This window comes from Manduca sexta, chromosome 21 (assembly GCF_014839805.1).
Source record: "Manduca sexta isolate Smith_Timp_Sample1 chromosome 21, JHU_Msex_v1.0, whole genome shotgun sequence".
In the NCBI taxonomy this organism is placed as follows: Eukaryota; Metazoa; Arthropoda; class Insecta; order Lepidoptera; family Sphingidae; genus Manduca; species Manduca sexta.
Window position 1 is genome coordinate 13212978 of NC_051135.1, and position 15280 is coordinate 13228257.

At 42.4% G+C, this 15280-nt stretch overlaps 1 protein-coding gene across 1 annotated transcript in view; it reads right to left on the reverse strand.

The window, feature by feature from the left end:
* Positions 1 to 915: 915 nt before the first annotated feature.
* Positions 916 to 15280, reverse strand: part of LOC115447482 (diacylglycerol kinase theta) — a 42859-nt gene continuing 28494 nt past the window's right edge. The window contains 17 exon segments of the mRNA XM_037441009.1: positions 916 to 1357; positions 2812 to 2885; positions 2888 to 2918; positions 3545 to 3701; positions 4465 to 4620; positions 5453 to 5594; positions 6312 to 6488; positions 7172 to 7320; positions 7823 to 7997; positions 8611 to 8745; positions 9055 to 9267; positions 9616 to 9815; positions 10047 to 10299; positions 10487 to 10630; positions 14064 to 14180; positions 14546 to 14714; positions 14888 to 15099. Coding sequence (XP_037296906.1) covers positions 1247 to 1357; positions 2812 to 2885; positions 2888 to 2918; positions 3545 to 3701; positions 4465 to 4620; positions 5453 to 5594; positions 6312 to 6488; positions 7172 to 7320; positions 7823 to 7997; positions 8611 to 8745; positions 9055 to 9267; positions 9616 to 9815; positions 10047 to 10299; positions 10487 to 10630; positions 14064 to 14180; positions 14546 to 14714; positions 14888 to 15099 — 2615 coding nt within the window. The 3' untranslated portion in view covers positions 916 to 1246.

Genomic DNA, 15280 nt, shown 5'->3' on the forward strand with positions numbered 1-15280 from the left:
TTTTAATTTAGATTGACTGCATGGAAAACTTAGTGTTAGAATTATCTATCACCGGGTAAAGATCCAGAGGCAGATCAACATAAGGTGGAATACTGTGATGAGAAATGAGAATGTCAAGTATCCGAAGACATCTTAGATAGAGCGAGGTGGAGAAGAAAAATGCGGGAACTCTGGCATCTCTCATCTGACCCCATCATTATGTGGGATGTATAGTTTGGAAGATAAAGAATTTGGAGACTAGCACTTGTATGTGTGGGTACATTTGTTAGTTAAAAATTATTATTACATCTTTTTTTTTAATATAAAATAATTAACTTGAACATAATTTTCAAAGTATTGAATGTAACAGTTTTTCATGTCATAGTGATTATATAATTAAATTTCCTTTTTAGTAATATGAGCACATCTTAAATCGCAGTAGCTATGTCTATTCAGTTCTTTATTGATCTATTTTGTTAACTGTACGACTGTTCGTAGTGACTTTAATACGCATTTATTTCTATTAACACATTAAGACTATGTTCTCTTTATAGTATTTTGTACTAGCTTTAGTTCGCGGCTCCACCATTTTATTTTTTTTTCCGGCATAAAAGACCCGTTATATATTGTCCGGGATAAAAATTAGCCCATGAAATATTTTAATATTTGGCAATCTGTCTCTGTGCCAAATATAATCCAGATTCGTTCAGCCCTTTTGGCGAGATTAAGTAACAAATATTCAATTTTTTGCACTTACAACATTGTGAATATGGCAGTAAAGTCATTGCAAATATGTTTTGTGCATCTCTAACATTTTCTCCTATCAGGGTGAGCTAAGTGGATTTAAAAATGAAAATACGAAATAAGTACAATATGTTTGTATTTATTTTTTTACACATTTCAAATTATAATTTCGACTAAAAATAAAACAACAACTAATGACTATAAATTTATTTTTTTTATTATAAGTTATATATTAGTTTTGTTTAATAATTTATTTACACGAGAAGCGCCGTCAGTGCGCTGCAGAGGCGGCGATGGTGACGGGTACCTGTCGGAGTACGGGTTGGAGTACGGGTCGGAGCGCAGCTCGGAGCGCGGGTCGGAGTACGGGTCGGAGTACGGGTTCGGGCGGGATGACACGGAGTGTGAAGGGGGAGGCTGACGGGTGCGGGTTCGAGTCGCGGCAGCAGCGAGCGGCGCGCGCGCGCCGGCCTTGAGCCCTGGGCGGGCGCGGGCATTAGATGAGCCGCTCGCTCAGCCAGATTCAGGAGTCCTCGGGCGGCGGCGGCGGGGGCGGAGGGGGCCTCGGCCGCGGCGGCATCGCCGGCTCGGTGTTGCGGCGCCGCACCTTCGCGCGCTTCTTGAGCATGGTAGCCTGCGGAAGGGGCGCGGCACGCTAGCGGAGGGCGCGGGCGTCACGGGCCCGCCGCCGTCGCCGAGCCCGCGCCGCCCGACCCGCGCTTGGTTTTTCTTCAGCATCGTCGCCTGCCACACCCACACACACTCCACCTCAGCGGCGCCGCGCCTCGACCCCACCGGCACCGCCCCGCCGGCCCGCGCCCGCCGCACCCACCACCACTCACCACCGGGCGCGGGGTTGTCACGTCATCTCACCTCGTGCTACCGTGCCTTGCATCTTTCTGACTACACCGCTCGATATGATTACTAAGTTTTTGTCGAGAAAATAAAATCGTGCTGAGAGAAAAATAGTGCCTCTAATGCTTAAAATTTTACAAAGCGGTAATATAAAATGGTACATCTCGTGTGGTATCCGGTAGAATGTCGTGACAACCCCGAGTGGTGATGCAGGTGGCGCGGGTCGCGGGCGGGGGCGGGGCGCGGCAGGGCGCGTGCGGCGCCGAGCGGGTGCGCACGCGCCGCACGCGCCGCACGCGCCCTGCCGCTGTCACTGGTGCTGCGTGGGGTCTGAGTGCGAGGGCGTCAGTGACCAGGGCGGAATTTTGAATAAATAAAGTACTAAACGTAATCAACGCTTGATCCAACATTTATTCGTTAACAAAAGCTAATGATAAAAAAACGCCTACAGTTTTAATGTTTAGATATCTATCCAATAAAACATAAAGTGATTATTAAAACAAAAAATCTATTAATGCATGTTGTAACTTTAACATTACGGATCAAGCGAAATTTACGTAAGTACAAAAGGTGTATCAATGTAGTTGAAATATTTCTCATCGTAGCAATTTATTGTTAGACCCGATACGGGTTCAGGCAAGCGAGCGCATGCGAATAGTTACATCACTGTGAGTTAATAAAATGTTTTCAATTTGTTCTTAATTTTTTTTAAGTTTTTAGTCCAAAGAATTTTTACAATTAAATACAAATAGGTTTTTCTCGTGATTCCTTTCGCGTGACCCTTTCCGGATTCGGAAATAGCCAGCCAACCAGGTATGATATAGTTTCCTAGTGTTTAAATAATTTGAATGTAAGATTAAAGGTTATTTGAAGCTAGTAAAGTATATGATTTAGCAACTAATGATTTACTTTGTTTCTCTTTTTTCAGGCAATAAAATCTAGACAGTTTAAGAACCTAGAGAATGCACAAAATCAGTAGACGTAAATGCAATAGTCATCCTGAGATGTCAATTCCCCTGAGTGGTGGCAGTTGGTTTTGATACTAGTTTTATTAGTATAAACGTATTGGAAAAGTATGTTAGTTGGTTCGTGCTATACTTTATTAATAATTTATGTTGTAAAATTGGACTTGGCTTTTAACTCTACGAAACGAACAAGCATTCAGCAAGCATCAACATTTGATCAACTCAAAGTGTTAGTCGTAGAGTAAATGCGAGTGAACCGCTGGTATACCTTGAGAGCGGACTTGAGGACGACCACCTCGCTGGGGGCGGCGACCCACGGCTCGCCGTCCACCTGCACCGGATCTCGCTCCGCAGGTTGATCTTGATGTGACCACCCTGCAAACACAACATGTCGATATTTCTAAGTTTTTAATACCTTGTTTCCAATATGAACATTCTTTCTTTCTTCTTCGTATGCCTTTTTCCGCGGAATGTTATATTGGAGTTTTAGGTGATTTATTGAACTTATTTGACCATGTTTAGATTAATAAGTGATTACAAAAATATAAAAAAAGATGGCCTTCCTATTTAGGAAAACATTTCATTTATGTTTTGATGCAATGTCTTTGAAATAAACAACAAATTAAACCGTCATAACTTTATTGTATTTCTGAGGTCTAAGGTGATGATTCAGAGACATACAATATAACACGATTTATATTGAAATGAATAGAGTTTCCCACTCTCACACCTACAACTCCTGTAAACCAGGATCAGCAGCAGCATTTTATGACACCGAGCGGTGAAGCTCGGCGAGCCTCAGGGAAAAGTAATTTGTCATTAAAATAAAATGCTTCATTCCGTAGACGAACATAGTTGCACTTACGATAAGTCAAGGTACATGAGAATATTTAATTATTACTTAGATAAAGTCGCTTATACAAACAAACTAAAGACAATTTATTATCCCGCAACGAAATTAATCAAATAGAAAGATAGAGAGGAGTGGTATGGGTAGAGACCTGTGCTATCCGCATGGCGCCGCGCAGGCCGGACTGGATCTGGCCGAGATGCACGACGCCGGTAACCCCCACCACCTCCAGCATGCCGTCCCAGTGGTTGGGCTTGTTGAACTGGTCGTCCTTCTCCGGACCCCAAGGGTTCGCTCCCGAGCCCCAGCTGTGGCCGTCAATATAACGGTGAGATGATATTTTTGGGAATTCGGTTTTCTTACAATAGTTGGTGTCTTTTAGAACTTGTTAGATAGAGATCTGTTCAATTGAATTTTTTTTGTCTGGTTGACAATGAAACCACATTTTTTTTAACAACTAAAGCTCCACATGTATTAAAAGCTATTAAAAGAAACTGGAGTTCCTCAATTTTGTACTGTCGAAAATATTTAATTTTATCATGCTTTGTTCTTATAAATAGAACATTCTTCTTCTTCTCAGTCGTACACTCCTGGTGGAGTAGTCGTGGTTATAGCTCGTCTGAAAAATTGATTACGACTTTTTCGAGATTTCTCCATCTCTATTTATTCATGGCACTGCGTGTACACAGGAAACACTTTGTAGACGATTGAATGACGAAAGAGAATATACATAGATCTAATCTGTCAATTTGACATCATAAAACACATGTATAGGAAATATTATTAAAATCTTTCTTTAGTGGTAGGTCGTCTAAATACCTTCCCTAATGCGCCGAAGAGGGCCACCGCGGAGTTTTAGCTGGTAGGCCGTGCATAGGTTAGTTGTACTCGGGTTAGGGACTCGGCCCGGCGGTCGCCCGAAGGTCGTCATCAAATCCGGGCGGCTCAACGCCGGGCCGTAAGGCACGGTTACCCCAGCATAACCGCTCAGTCGCCCCCCACGAAGGCTGGGCAGTAGTAATGAGACTTTCTCCGCGAAACAAAAAAAAAAAAAAAAGGTCGTCTAAATACCTGAGTATATTAAGTATGATGATGCCCTCGACGGCCGGCAGCTCGACCTGCTTGCCGTCCACCTCGAGCCGCACCGCCTTGTGCAGGTCCTTGCACATCTTGCGGCCCACCATCTTGCGCAGGCCCATCTTTACGTACACGCCCTTGTTGCGCAATCTGAAATGTTTTGTTAGACTAAGCTATTTTTTGCCTGAGTACTTGGTATAGGTTATATAAGATCAAAAATTAAATTGTGAGCTATGATCCCAATTGTAATTGAATAAATATTATCTGAGTAATGGTTAACAAAGAAATAAAAATTATTTACTTGGTACTTGTTATATGGGAGATCAAATTTTAATACACAGTTAAATTTTCAAGTATACTCTCAATTAAATTGTAATTAAATAAATATCAATAATGGTTAATGCTGAATAATGGTTTACAAACAGATAAAATTTACTGGGCCCTTATTCTCTATCTCACACGTTATTGGGACAGCGCGTAACAAGCACGCAACACAACGCGTCATGTTTAGGAATATAGAGATTTGGCTTACAGAATACCATTCCACGCACATTTCTCGAAGATAACATGACACGGCCGCGTTACGCGTTTACACTATCATACAGAATAAGGGCCCTGAAGTATATTATAGTAGACTATAAAGTTGTATCCACCTGAAAATTTCTGTTGATATAGCCACATTTTATAAGCTGGTGGTAGGAAATATTTTATATCGACCCGTATAGTGACCACCATACACAAGGTGTTAAAACTCGCCATAGTGGCCCACGTAAGAGAGCCTGTATATATCCGGTTCTAACAGGCCGGCATAAATGTGTTGCCTGTTAGGGGTAATCATCCATCATCAGTCGACATTATATTAGCCCTACTCCACTTACCATCAGGTTGCTGTACACTTATAAAATTTTTGGTTCCTGGAGTCATAACTTCAAATTTACAAGTGGGTTGGATGGCTTCGTCACAAGATCCATGGTGTTGTTACCTGCTGTTGAATTTGTTGGGGTTCTCCTCGCGTGCGTTGTGGAAGTCGAGGCAGAGGTCTGCGTCGATGCCGATGCCGAAGTAGTTGTTCATCACCAGGATCTGCGAGTTGTCCTCACTCTGCGACCCCGTCGTCACTGACGCTGCAACAAACAGCTTTTATTAGCAATTGAAATTAACTGAGTTAAATAAAGCTGCATAAATTAATGACAAATGATTTTATACCATAAAATATTATCTATTAGATAATATTAATGAAGCAATGACACAACATATAGGTGCAACCCCAGATGTTTTTTTATTTATATTTTTTTTTATGATATATTATTGTATGTTTGCATGCCTGCTGGTGAAATATTGCTAAATAATTTAACAATATTCGCAAACAATAAATGATTTGATTAGATTAGCGTATTTCAACCAGAATTGTCATAGGTGCATAGTATATAAAATATATTTAGTGTTGTTATTGATTTGAGTAGAAATAAAATATGATCAATAGTTAGGATAATAGGACCAACGTCCTGCGCCTGATCTCTCTCCGGTCATGTCGGATTGCCGTCTCACCGGACTATGAGAGTGAAGGAACAGAGAGTGCACCTGTGTACTGCGCACACACTTGTGCACTATAATATCTCCTGCGTACCTGGCTGATCTCCGTTGAGATTGGCCGCTGTGGTCGAAATTCGGCTAGGAGGGATTCATTCACTTCAGAATTAAATTATTGTATCACTTGTTCATAATCTTCATTACCTATTACAACTCATGCCCGTCATCATATCTTGAATTATGATGTATCCTGTAATGATGCCCTCTTCCTCTTCTCACCCGGCTAATTACTTAGGTAAAAGAGTACTGACCAGGTAGTTGTTTGGAGACATCCTTGGGCTCGTCCTGCTTGTCCTCCGGGTGGAACACGACGGTCCAACGGTCGAGGCGGATCTCCTCGGCGTCGATGACGTCACGCAGCAGCGACAGCGGGTCCTCGCAGCCAGTGTACCCGGAGCCCCAGCGCAGTACGCGGGCTAGGTCGTTACCTATACCACATTGATTAGGTTAAGTATATATAAATATAATATGAGTCCTGTATTATAAACTGCCTCACTTCTGGGCTTCTTCTACTGAGAGAGATAAGAGTTCACGCTGACTTAGTGTGGATTAATAGACTTTACACACCCTCAAAATTTTTATAGAGAATTTCTCAGGTATGAAGGTTGCCTCACGATATTTTCCTTCCCCGTTAAAGCAGGCGATAATTCACAAAGAATACACACATCATTTTAGAAAAGTCAGTGGGAGGTTACTTGGGTTTTGAACTTGCGGATTCGTCTCGGCAGTCCGTTCCACAACCAACTAGGCTATCACAGCTCTCTGGTTAAGTATACTTTTATAAAATTTAGGTTTTATAAGATCAAAAGCTATGGTAATTTCATTGATCTATATGAAAAAAAATTAACACAAGTCGAAAAATATTTTTATGAAACTTACTATGTAGTTATAATTAGGTTTTTGTACAATACAAGCATTCATTATTTTACATTATCATAAATCAGCGCTTACTTTCGTAAATTTGCTAAAAAGTTCACCAATATATCTGTATCAATTTATTTACACGCACATACTTCTTTATTTCAAATTGAATAAAAAAAATAACGCAATTATCTATTTATTTAACTTAGTAAGTGTTACTTGGTGACAATATAGAAGAAAGTAAAGTTACCGGTGCCGAGAGGCACGATTGCGCAGGGAGGGTTGGAGCACTGGGAGTCCTGGCCGACGTTGTCGAGGCACTGCAGCACCCAGCCGATGGTGCCGTCGCCGCCGCACACCAGGATCTTGTAGTTGGGAATGTGACGAAACACGTACAGCCTGGACACGACCGACATGCTCTTCATTATCAAATAAGAGTCTAAGTGTGAGGGTCATTTTCTGATTTTATTGCAATAAAAAAATGTTGCAACCTTGGTGAGCTGAAAGGTTAACCAAACTTTCCAAGAGACCTGCTCTTCCGTTTGCCTCTCCGAGTCTAAGAGATGCTAGTAAACTCTCACACATTTTTAAACGTTAAAAGATTTAGTGAGTGTCTAACTTTGTTGCTTTATTTGTACGTTAAAAGACATGCATACCATTTATACGATTTTATATGGTTGTTAACACAATAGCAGTAGTATTACATTTTCAATGCGTATCGGCTTAGGTAAAATCAAGTGGCATATCTAGTCGAATAAGTTTAAAGATTTTCTCAAATATCATATTTCTAACTGTTAGTGAAATTTCGCTTGATAATTTCCGATTACTATTACTGAAGATCTAAACTTATATAATTCATAAAAAAAATAGTTACGTCGGACCGAACAATTTGAATACTTACCCAGGTAACGGACCTCCATTCTCGAGGTCGAACACCTGGTAGGGGTTTAGGAGTTTCCTAAAGGAGGAGATGAGCTCCAGGCCCTGGCAGCCGCCGGACTTGACGTTGACGAATACCAGCAGCGGCTTCACGCCCGCCGGCACCATCGACGGCTCTATGCTGGGCAGGAGCATAACTGCGCACACCACCATACCGTCAGAATACAAACATAAAAGAAAAATAATAAAAAATATTTTGATTTCATCAAAATTTAGTAGGCAAGGGTAAAAGTGGACGTACGGAGCGACATAGTCGTGAAATAACGACCAAGCTCTTTAAATAAAGATTTAAAAAAACAACAAAGATAAATAAAAATTTACAATATAGCTTAACCAAAGAAGCCTATTCCTTCGTAAAAGATGCTAAGTCCTTCTGCCATTTTATAGCCAAAACGATGTTAATGTGGCTGTGCGCGTAATTATAGTGAACGGTAATGGGTAGGATGTAGGTATTTGGAAATTAAAAAAGCTCACTTCTCGTTTAGTCTTTTCTGGTGACCATAACAAGCACTATAAGTTACCTATCCCAGGAATTCTTGGTGAGTTCTCATTACGTAAAACACTAGAACGATACGTTTAGCGAATTGTACTATACATAAAAATATACTTTTTAGTGATTTTAGGTATGTATTAGTAAATCGTGAGTCCAGAGATACACCCGTAGCCATAAAAGAGAATGAGAACACTAATTAAAAAAAGAAGTACATTAGTAAGAAGCTTCGAACAATAATAATAAAAGTGTGGCGAGACCTAATAAATGCTTATCTTCATATTTGGCCTCTCTGAGTGCGTAGAGCGCGCGCACCGCCTTGCTCGCGTCCTCGTACGTGATCACCATCGACCCGTACTCGTAGTAGATCGGACCGATCGATGTGAACTTGTTCTCTGCACACAACATACACGTACTACCTTCACTTATCAATTTATCGAGATTTCATGTTGGCATAGAGATATTACTGAAGATATAATTCCAGAATTAAGTTTAAGCTAAAACGACGATTTATTATAGAATCACTGTTCTGGAGATGTCAGTACATTTTCAGTTGTTTATAGTCAAACTTTAAATGTACAATACAAAGATACTTATAGTTTGTATCACAACTAAATCACCCAAGTCGCGGGTGTCGGGAACTGCAAGTTTTATCGGTACAAGTCCTGAAGGGTAAATCTAATCACTTGTCCCGAAGAACTGACCTGTTCCGAGAAACTCGACGAGTATGTTCTCGTAGTTCCGCTCGGAGAGGCCGGGCGGAAGCGAGGCGACGAAGAGCGCGAGCGTGGGCCCGTGCGGGTCGCGGCGCGGCTGCAGGTAGAAGCGCGCCAGCTCCATGCGCCGCACCGACTCGCGCGCCAGCCGCACCACGATGCGCCACGGACGCTCGTCCTCCTCCAGCACGCGCTCCGATACTACACACACCACGGACGCTGATACAGGTGACAATCGACAGTGAACACCACAAAGGTGAACGTGGGATTGGAAACATAGTTAAACTGGATCTGATGTCGGTACACTGTAGTCTAAATATATTATCGCCTAAAGAATGTTGTGTACCTCTACTAATATTGGCTACTGTATGACAATTGGGCACCATCAAGAAACATCCTCGTTAGATGTTGTGTTTATTAATTTTACTGTCACTATTAATTTTATTTTTTCAGTTATGATTCTATCAATTTATTAATGTAATGATCCAGCAGCTACTATATCGTTTCCACAAACATGCTCAACAAGCAAAGAGGAGAACAAGATCATACCTCCGCGATCGAGCAGTATCTCAGAGCAGCGATACTCGGCGGTGGCATTGGCGGGGTCGAGGCCGAAGCGCTCGAGTGCGGCCGCCATGAGGTCCGCCACGGTGTCGTCGCCGGAGCACGGCACCGTCACGAACGTCTCGCCCGCGCCCGCCACCCGCCCCGGGTACACGCGAACCTCCCCGCCTCCTGTCTCGGGCTCTCTGTCGCCACAAAATATGCATCATCAGCGTCAACACTTCAAAATAGACACGCAAATTTTATAATATGATATGGTTTTATAGAGTAGACATTTTTAAAGATGCTAACATAATTCTAGTAAGGTTTTTCTTTCTGACTCAAAATAGAATTTCAGTGAGCTGCTACCCACGCCCTTCTTTTAAATGCTGAATTCATGATAAATTAGTTATAAGGCCAGCTAAACCAGTACTCACTTAAAACGCAGGAATAGGGCAGGTCGCTTGTTAGGCAGCCTGGTGACACGCGCGAGTGGCGTGGGGTCCTTGAGTGGCGGCTCATCGCCGGCGAGCGCGTCCGTCAGCTCGAACTGGTCAGGGTCGCGAGCCACGTGGAACGCGCGCAGGGCTGCCGAGACCAGCTCGCGCTCGTTCCAGTTGCGGCCCACCACCACCGGCCGATACAGCCGCCGGGACCACGCAGCCTCGCCGTCGTACACCTTTACTACTTCTGTAGTCGTATGGAGTATTGTTTTATTTTCATTTGTATTCAAACATGGTAGGTATTCGAAGAACTAAATTGGTAGACTTTGATTTATTGATTTTATGATACTTGTGAGTAAGACTTTACTTCGTATACAGTCTAAAACATTTACCTCATTTTAATTTTAATATGGTTTGCATTAAATATGTTTTACCTTCATCTCTATCATCTGGTGTACGATCGCGGTGCTGCTTATGGTCGGGGCGGTGTTCCTGGTCGGCTGGTGCACCGGTGGAGCCGCCGCCGGAGCCCGAGCGGCCCTCGCAGCCCGAGCTGAACTCCTCGCTCACGCTGCGCGCTGCAACACCCGCCCAGCTCACGTACACCCCCCGAGCCCCGGGGAACTCACAACACCGAGCATTAGTGGTTTGGTAAGTTTAGTACAACTCTCGAATTTTACTTTAAAACTCTATTTCACAATTTAACTCTATCTTGTAGGTAATAAGAATGAGTTTTGCAATTTCTCGGAATCTTTCTGAATTGATTGCTTTTTTGACTAATTACTTGTTATATAGAAAAACTTATAATATTTATTTGTTCTCTCGACTGTCTGTAATATTTTGTAATATTTTTGGTAAAATGAGCAAGATCTGCAGGTTATTTAATTAATTTCAACCCAACTCAAATCATCAGGGAACTCATACAAAACGTTATGGAATCATGTCAAGGATATTTGCTCGGGCATTATGAGCTCCCTATAAATCCCAACATGAATACAAATACATATGACAATAAAACGCATTTGCGACGGAAACAGCCGCATAAATTTATTTATTTATTTAATTTATTATTCACTACTTCACAATTAGTATCTACTATTAATAACATTTTAAATCACATTTATTGGTTTTCAAGTGTATCACAATCGGTCAAGGTTTGTGAGGTATTTTTGGGACGTGGGGTTAAAAATCGTTTTATTGTTAGAAACACTGGTTTAAGCATTAAGTTCTTGCAACTTATACCGTATATATTTTAAGTCGTGGGACCTATTTATAAACCAGCTGTTCATGCTTGCATGTTACTAAACCTCAAAAAAATCATAAGCGTCGCCCAACCCTTGTGCTAGTTACTGGTTTGACCCATCTTATGGAATTTTAGGTGTGAATTTAACCTTTAAATATGACCCGTTTTCTGTTCCCATTTCGAACTTGACTTGTACAAGCAAAAATACCTAGGTGTCAAAATTCCGGTAAAAAGTAAGCGGAGTATATTTCATATATATTTGGGACCAGGTACTAACATTGATACTGAGGATTAATAAGGAGGACCATAAACACATATTTCTTGAATAAATTTACATACTGTATAGTAAAATGTCTTTTTCGATGAGAAAGAATAATTATTACAACCTCTCAGCCTTAAGGACGTTTAGTCGCTTATATTGGGGTCCCGGATCTTATGATCCAGCGTTGAGCTGCCCGGAGACTCTGTACATCATAAGCCTATCATGAAATAAAAAAAGAACTTCCAAACGAAGATAAAGATATTATAATATTTTCTACAATCTTATTTAAAACTCTTCTATATAAAGTCCTTTCCTTGTATTGTATCCCATATTGGGTGTTGATTTTCGAATAAAACGTATGTCTCAGAAACCTTGACGATTATAATTCTTACAATATCTCTTTAAATTGCATTGTGAACACTATGGTTATAGTTATCAGAACTTTTTAAATATTTTTCATTTAAAGACACAAGATGAAGAAAGACGTCAAAAAAGTCTTTTGTTTTAAAATATGCGTTTTTAATTTAAAAATAGAATAAGTAAGTAACCGTTTTTATGAAAAAATAACCCTGCTTTAAAAAGCTCTTATAACATTAAACTACTCATCATCGTCCATCTATCACACACATGGTTGTCACAATTGAAACGTTGTGTCCAGCGAACGCCGGGGGCGCCGGGCAGCGCAACACAACCGTTTTAATTGGGTCAACACGATAAAAGCAAACTAGCAGCATACACACAAAACACATAACCTCACCCTCGTCGAACAATATCAAACTATATTGAAACAGTTTTATTCGCAAAAAGTTTTTAGAATAAATTCAATTCAAATTTCGAGCGATATTCTCTATGGCTTAACAAGGTATAAGTGGTGTACCTATTATTGTACACGGTACCATAAAATCTTAATTCAATGAATATCTTAATTCTATTATTTAATTTATATAATCCATATTTTTTTAAAAACGTAAGAACTGAAATATTTACTGGAATCTTCAGGTTTCCAGTGTTGTACATAAACTCTATCAAAATTGAAATTATTAGACTTATTCATTACATTTATTTCTAAGCTGTTACTATTAAACGTGCTTATTTTTCAAATAAGAATCTAACAGGTAAACTTTTAATATTTACCGTTATTGTTACTTAGAAAATAAATCTTTTTATTCATCGTTACCTTTATCCTAAACTTCAAAACCAATCTGAAAATTATTATTCGTCGAGGATGACATCTATCCGTGATCATGTATGTTTGTTACCTGACGCCGTTGGAATACTGCATCACGAGTATTCATGGCCGGCCCGGCATACAACGCTTTGCAAGGCGCGAGGGTTAGGACGCGGACAAACGAACACAACAGAAGGATAGTCCCAGTTCATGGAATTACAATACTTAACGTGTGGAGCAAATATTTGAAAATATAATTCTGGTGTAGTAGTTAGTAGTATTTTCTTAGTATTTGAAAAAGGAATTTTGTACACAAACGCCTTTCATCCCCGAAGGGATAGTATTTCGCCCCATGATGCGATAAGGAGCGAGTCTATCGCAATATTGAGCATAGAATTTAGACTCCGGGCTGATAGTGAACCAAAAATCATTTTGCCCGACCCGGGGATCGAACCCAAGACGGCAGGTATATCAACTACGCCACTGAGACCAGTCATGGAATTTCGAACAATATGAGAAATATTCTTTTCAGTTAATAAGTAAAGGGTTGTGAGGAGATTGATTTTACTGATTTAATTTCATCAAATGGTCAATGGAGGAGAGAGACTGATTAAGATTTAAATAATTTTGAGAGTGGAATTATCCACTCTCAATGTTGATAATTAGAATTCTTGTTTATGGCGAAGAGTCTTTTTCAAAGATGAAGCATAGAGTAATTTACGCTTTTTTAACTCTATGAATATAGAGTTATCAACCCAAGTTCCAGGGATCTTGATTCCACTTTCAAAGCCATCATTTGGAAAACACTTTGATCCACACTTTCGATGATTTTTGTGATTCCATGAGTTTATAAGTAGAATGATGTAATATAGGAAAGGGTATGTACGATGGATGTTGTAAGAGTGCCGAGTCGTCGAGGAGTCAGTGGTGGCGCGTGTCGGTAGTGTGATAGTCACTCTCGGTTAGCAACAGTCAGAAGCAGCGCCTAGAGTCAGGACATGCACTAACAGACTAAGAACGGTCGGAAAGATGAAAACAAACACTTATGAGAGAAATCAGTTTCGATTGACTTTGAGGTAGTTTTGTTGCAGGTTACCTAAACACACAGATTGGCGTATGAAGCCCACATCCAAAGCCTCCAGATCCAACGTTAGCTTGGCCGATCTACAGTCGCGTGAACACGTGTTCTGCGCTATGTTAAGTTGGTAAAAATCAATTTCTCTCATGGTAGTATCGGCGAAGCTGTGCGGCAGGCGAACATGCTGGTCGCCGGCGCGGTGTGCGAGTGCGCGCGGGTGTGGCGGGAGGGAGGGCGCGGGGGAGCGCGGGGCGCATTACCTCGGGAGTACGGGGGCGAGGCGCCGCCGTGCGGGCTGCAGGCGGCGGGCAGCAGGCGCCGCGCCAGCGTGACCAGTCGCGCCGGGCCCCAGCCGCCCGTGCCGCGGCGCTCGCGCGCTGCCCCAACACACACGCTCACGCTCCGCCGCCGCACGCTTTTACCCACACACGCGCATGTGCCCGGCGATTCGCGCCTTCACCTACTGCTGAAGGGCGGCCGCTCGCCCTCGGACGCACTCGCCGCGTACGACTCAATTTAGCAACGGGGACTGTTCACGTTAAGTCAAAGCAGTTCGCCGATAGTGTGACAGCGCGCGTCCGGGGGCGAGCGGCCGCATGAGAGCTGAAGAGATCGAGAGCTACGGTACGATCCAAGCGACGCTTACGAGGAAGCCGGCCGCGAATTGCGAGGCACATGTGATTGAAAGAAAAGCGGTGCGGCGCGGGCGAGGGTACGCGACCTGCGTGGAGCGGACACTTACGGCAGCCGAAGTCGCGCTGCGAGGGAGGCGGGCGCACGTGCACGCCGATGATGGCCTCCATGGGCACCTCCGTGCGCGGGATGGACACCGATGAGGGAGGCAGGAAGATCGGCTGCAGCATGCCGAAGTTGCATTCGTCCGGTATGAGTGCGCGGCAGCCGGCGTGGCACTGGTGACCAACATTAACATTTAAAAATTTGATCTGATGTAATGAAATAAACTCAACCATATGAAGTAACTGATCACCCCCTTCAAAGGAAGTCTGGTTTCACTATTAATTGTTCTAGTAAATTCAAAGCTGTAACAGCTTGTCTGTTCTTGCAGACATGGGTAATGTCGTACCGTGGTGCCGCACCACTCGCAGCGGTAGCCGGTGAGACATTCCGCGGAGCAGCAGGCGCGGCGGCACGCGGCGCATTTGGAGTTGGCGGGCAGGTTGCCCTCGCGCCAGTGGTGCACGTGCCGCGGCTCGCTGCCCGCGCAGTATGTCGCGTTCTCCTTGCAGTCTGCAGCCGCGAAGTCCACGCACTCTCCGTGCACGTAGTACTCGCATACTGTAACGTGCTCGGCTTGAGTAATGTGTTACGTGATCGATAGAGAGAAGGTAACTCAGGAATATGTAGGTACTTTAGATTACTAATTATTTTCGTACTTAATAGCAATATAAACCACGCAGTATAGTAAGTTATTACTGGAAACACTAGCTCTACATTGAATCTAAAACAGGCTATGTAA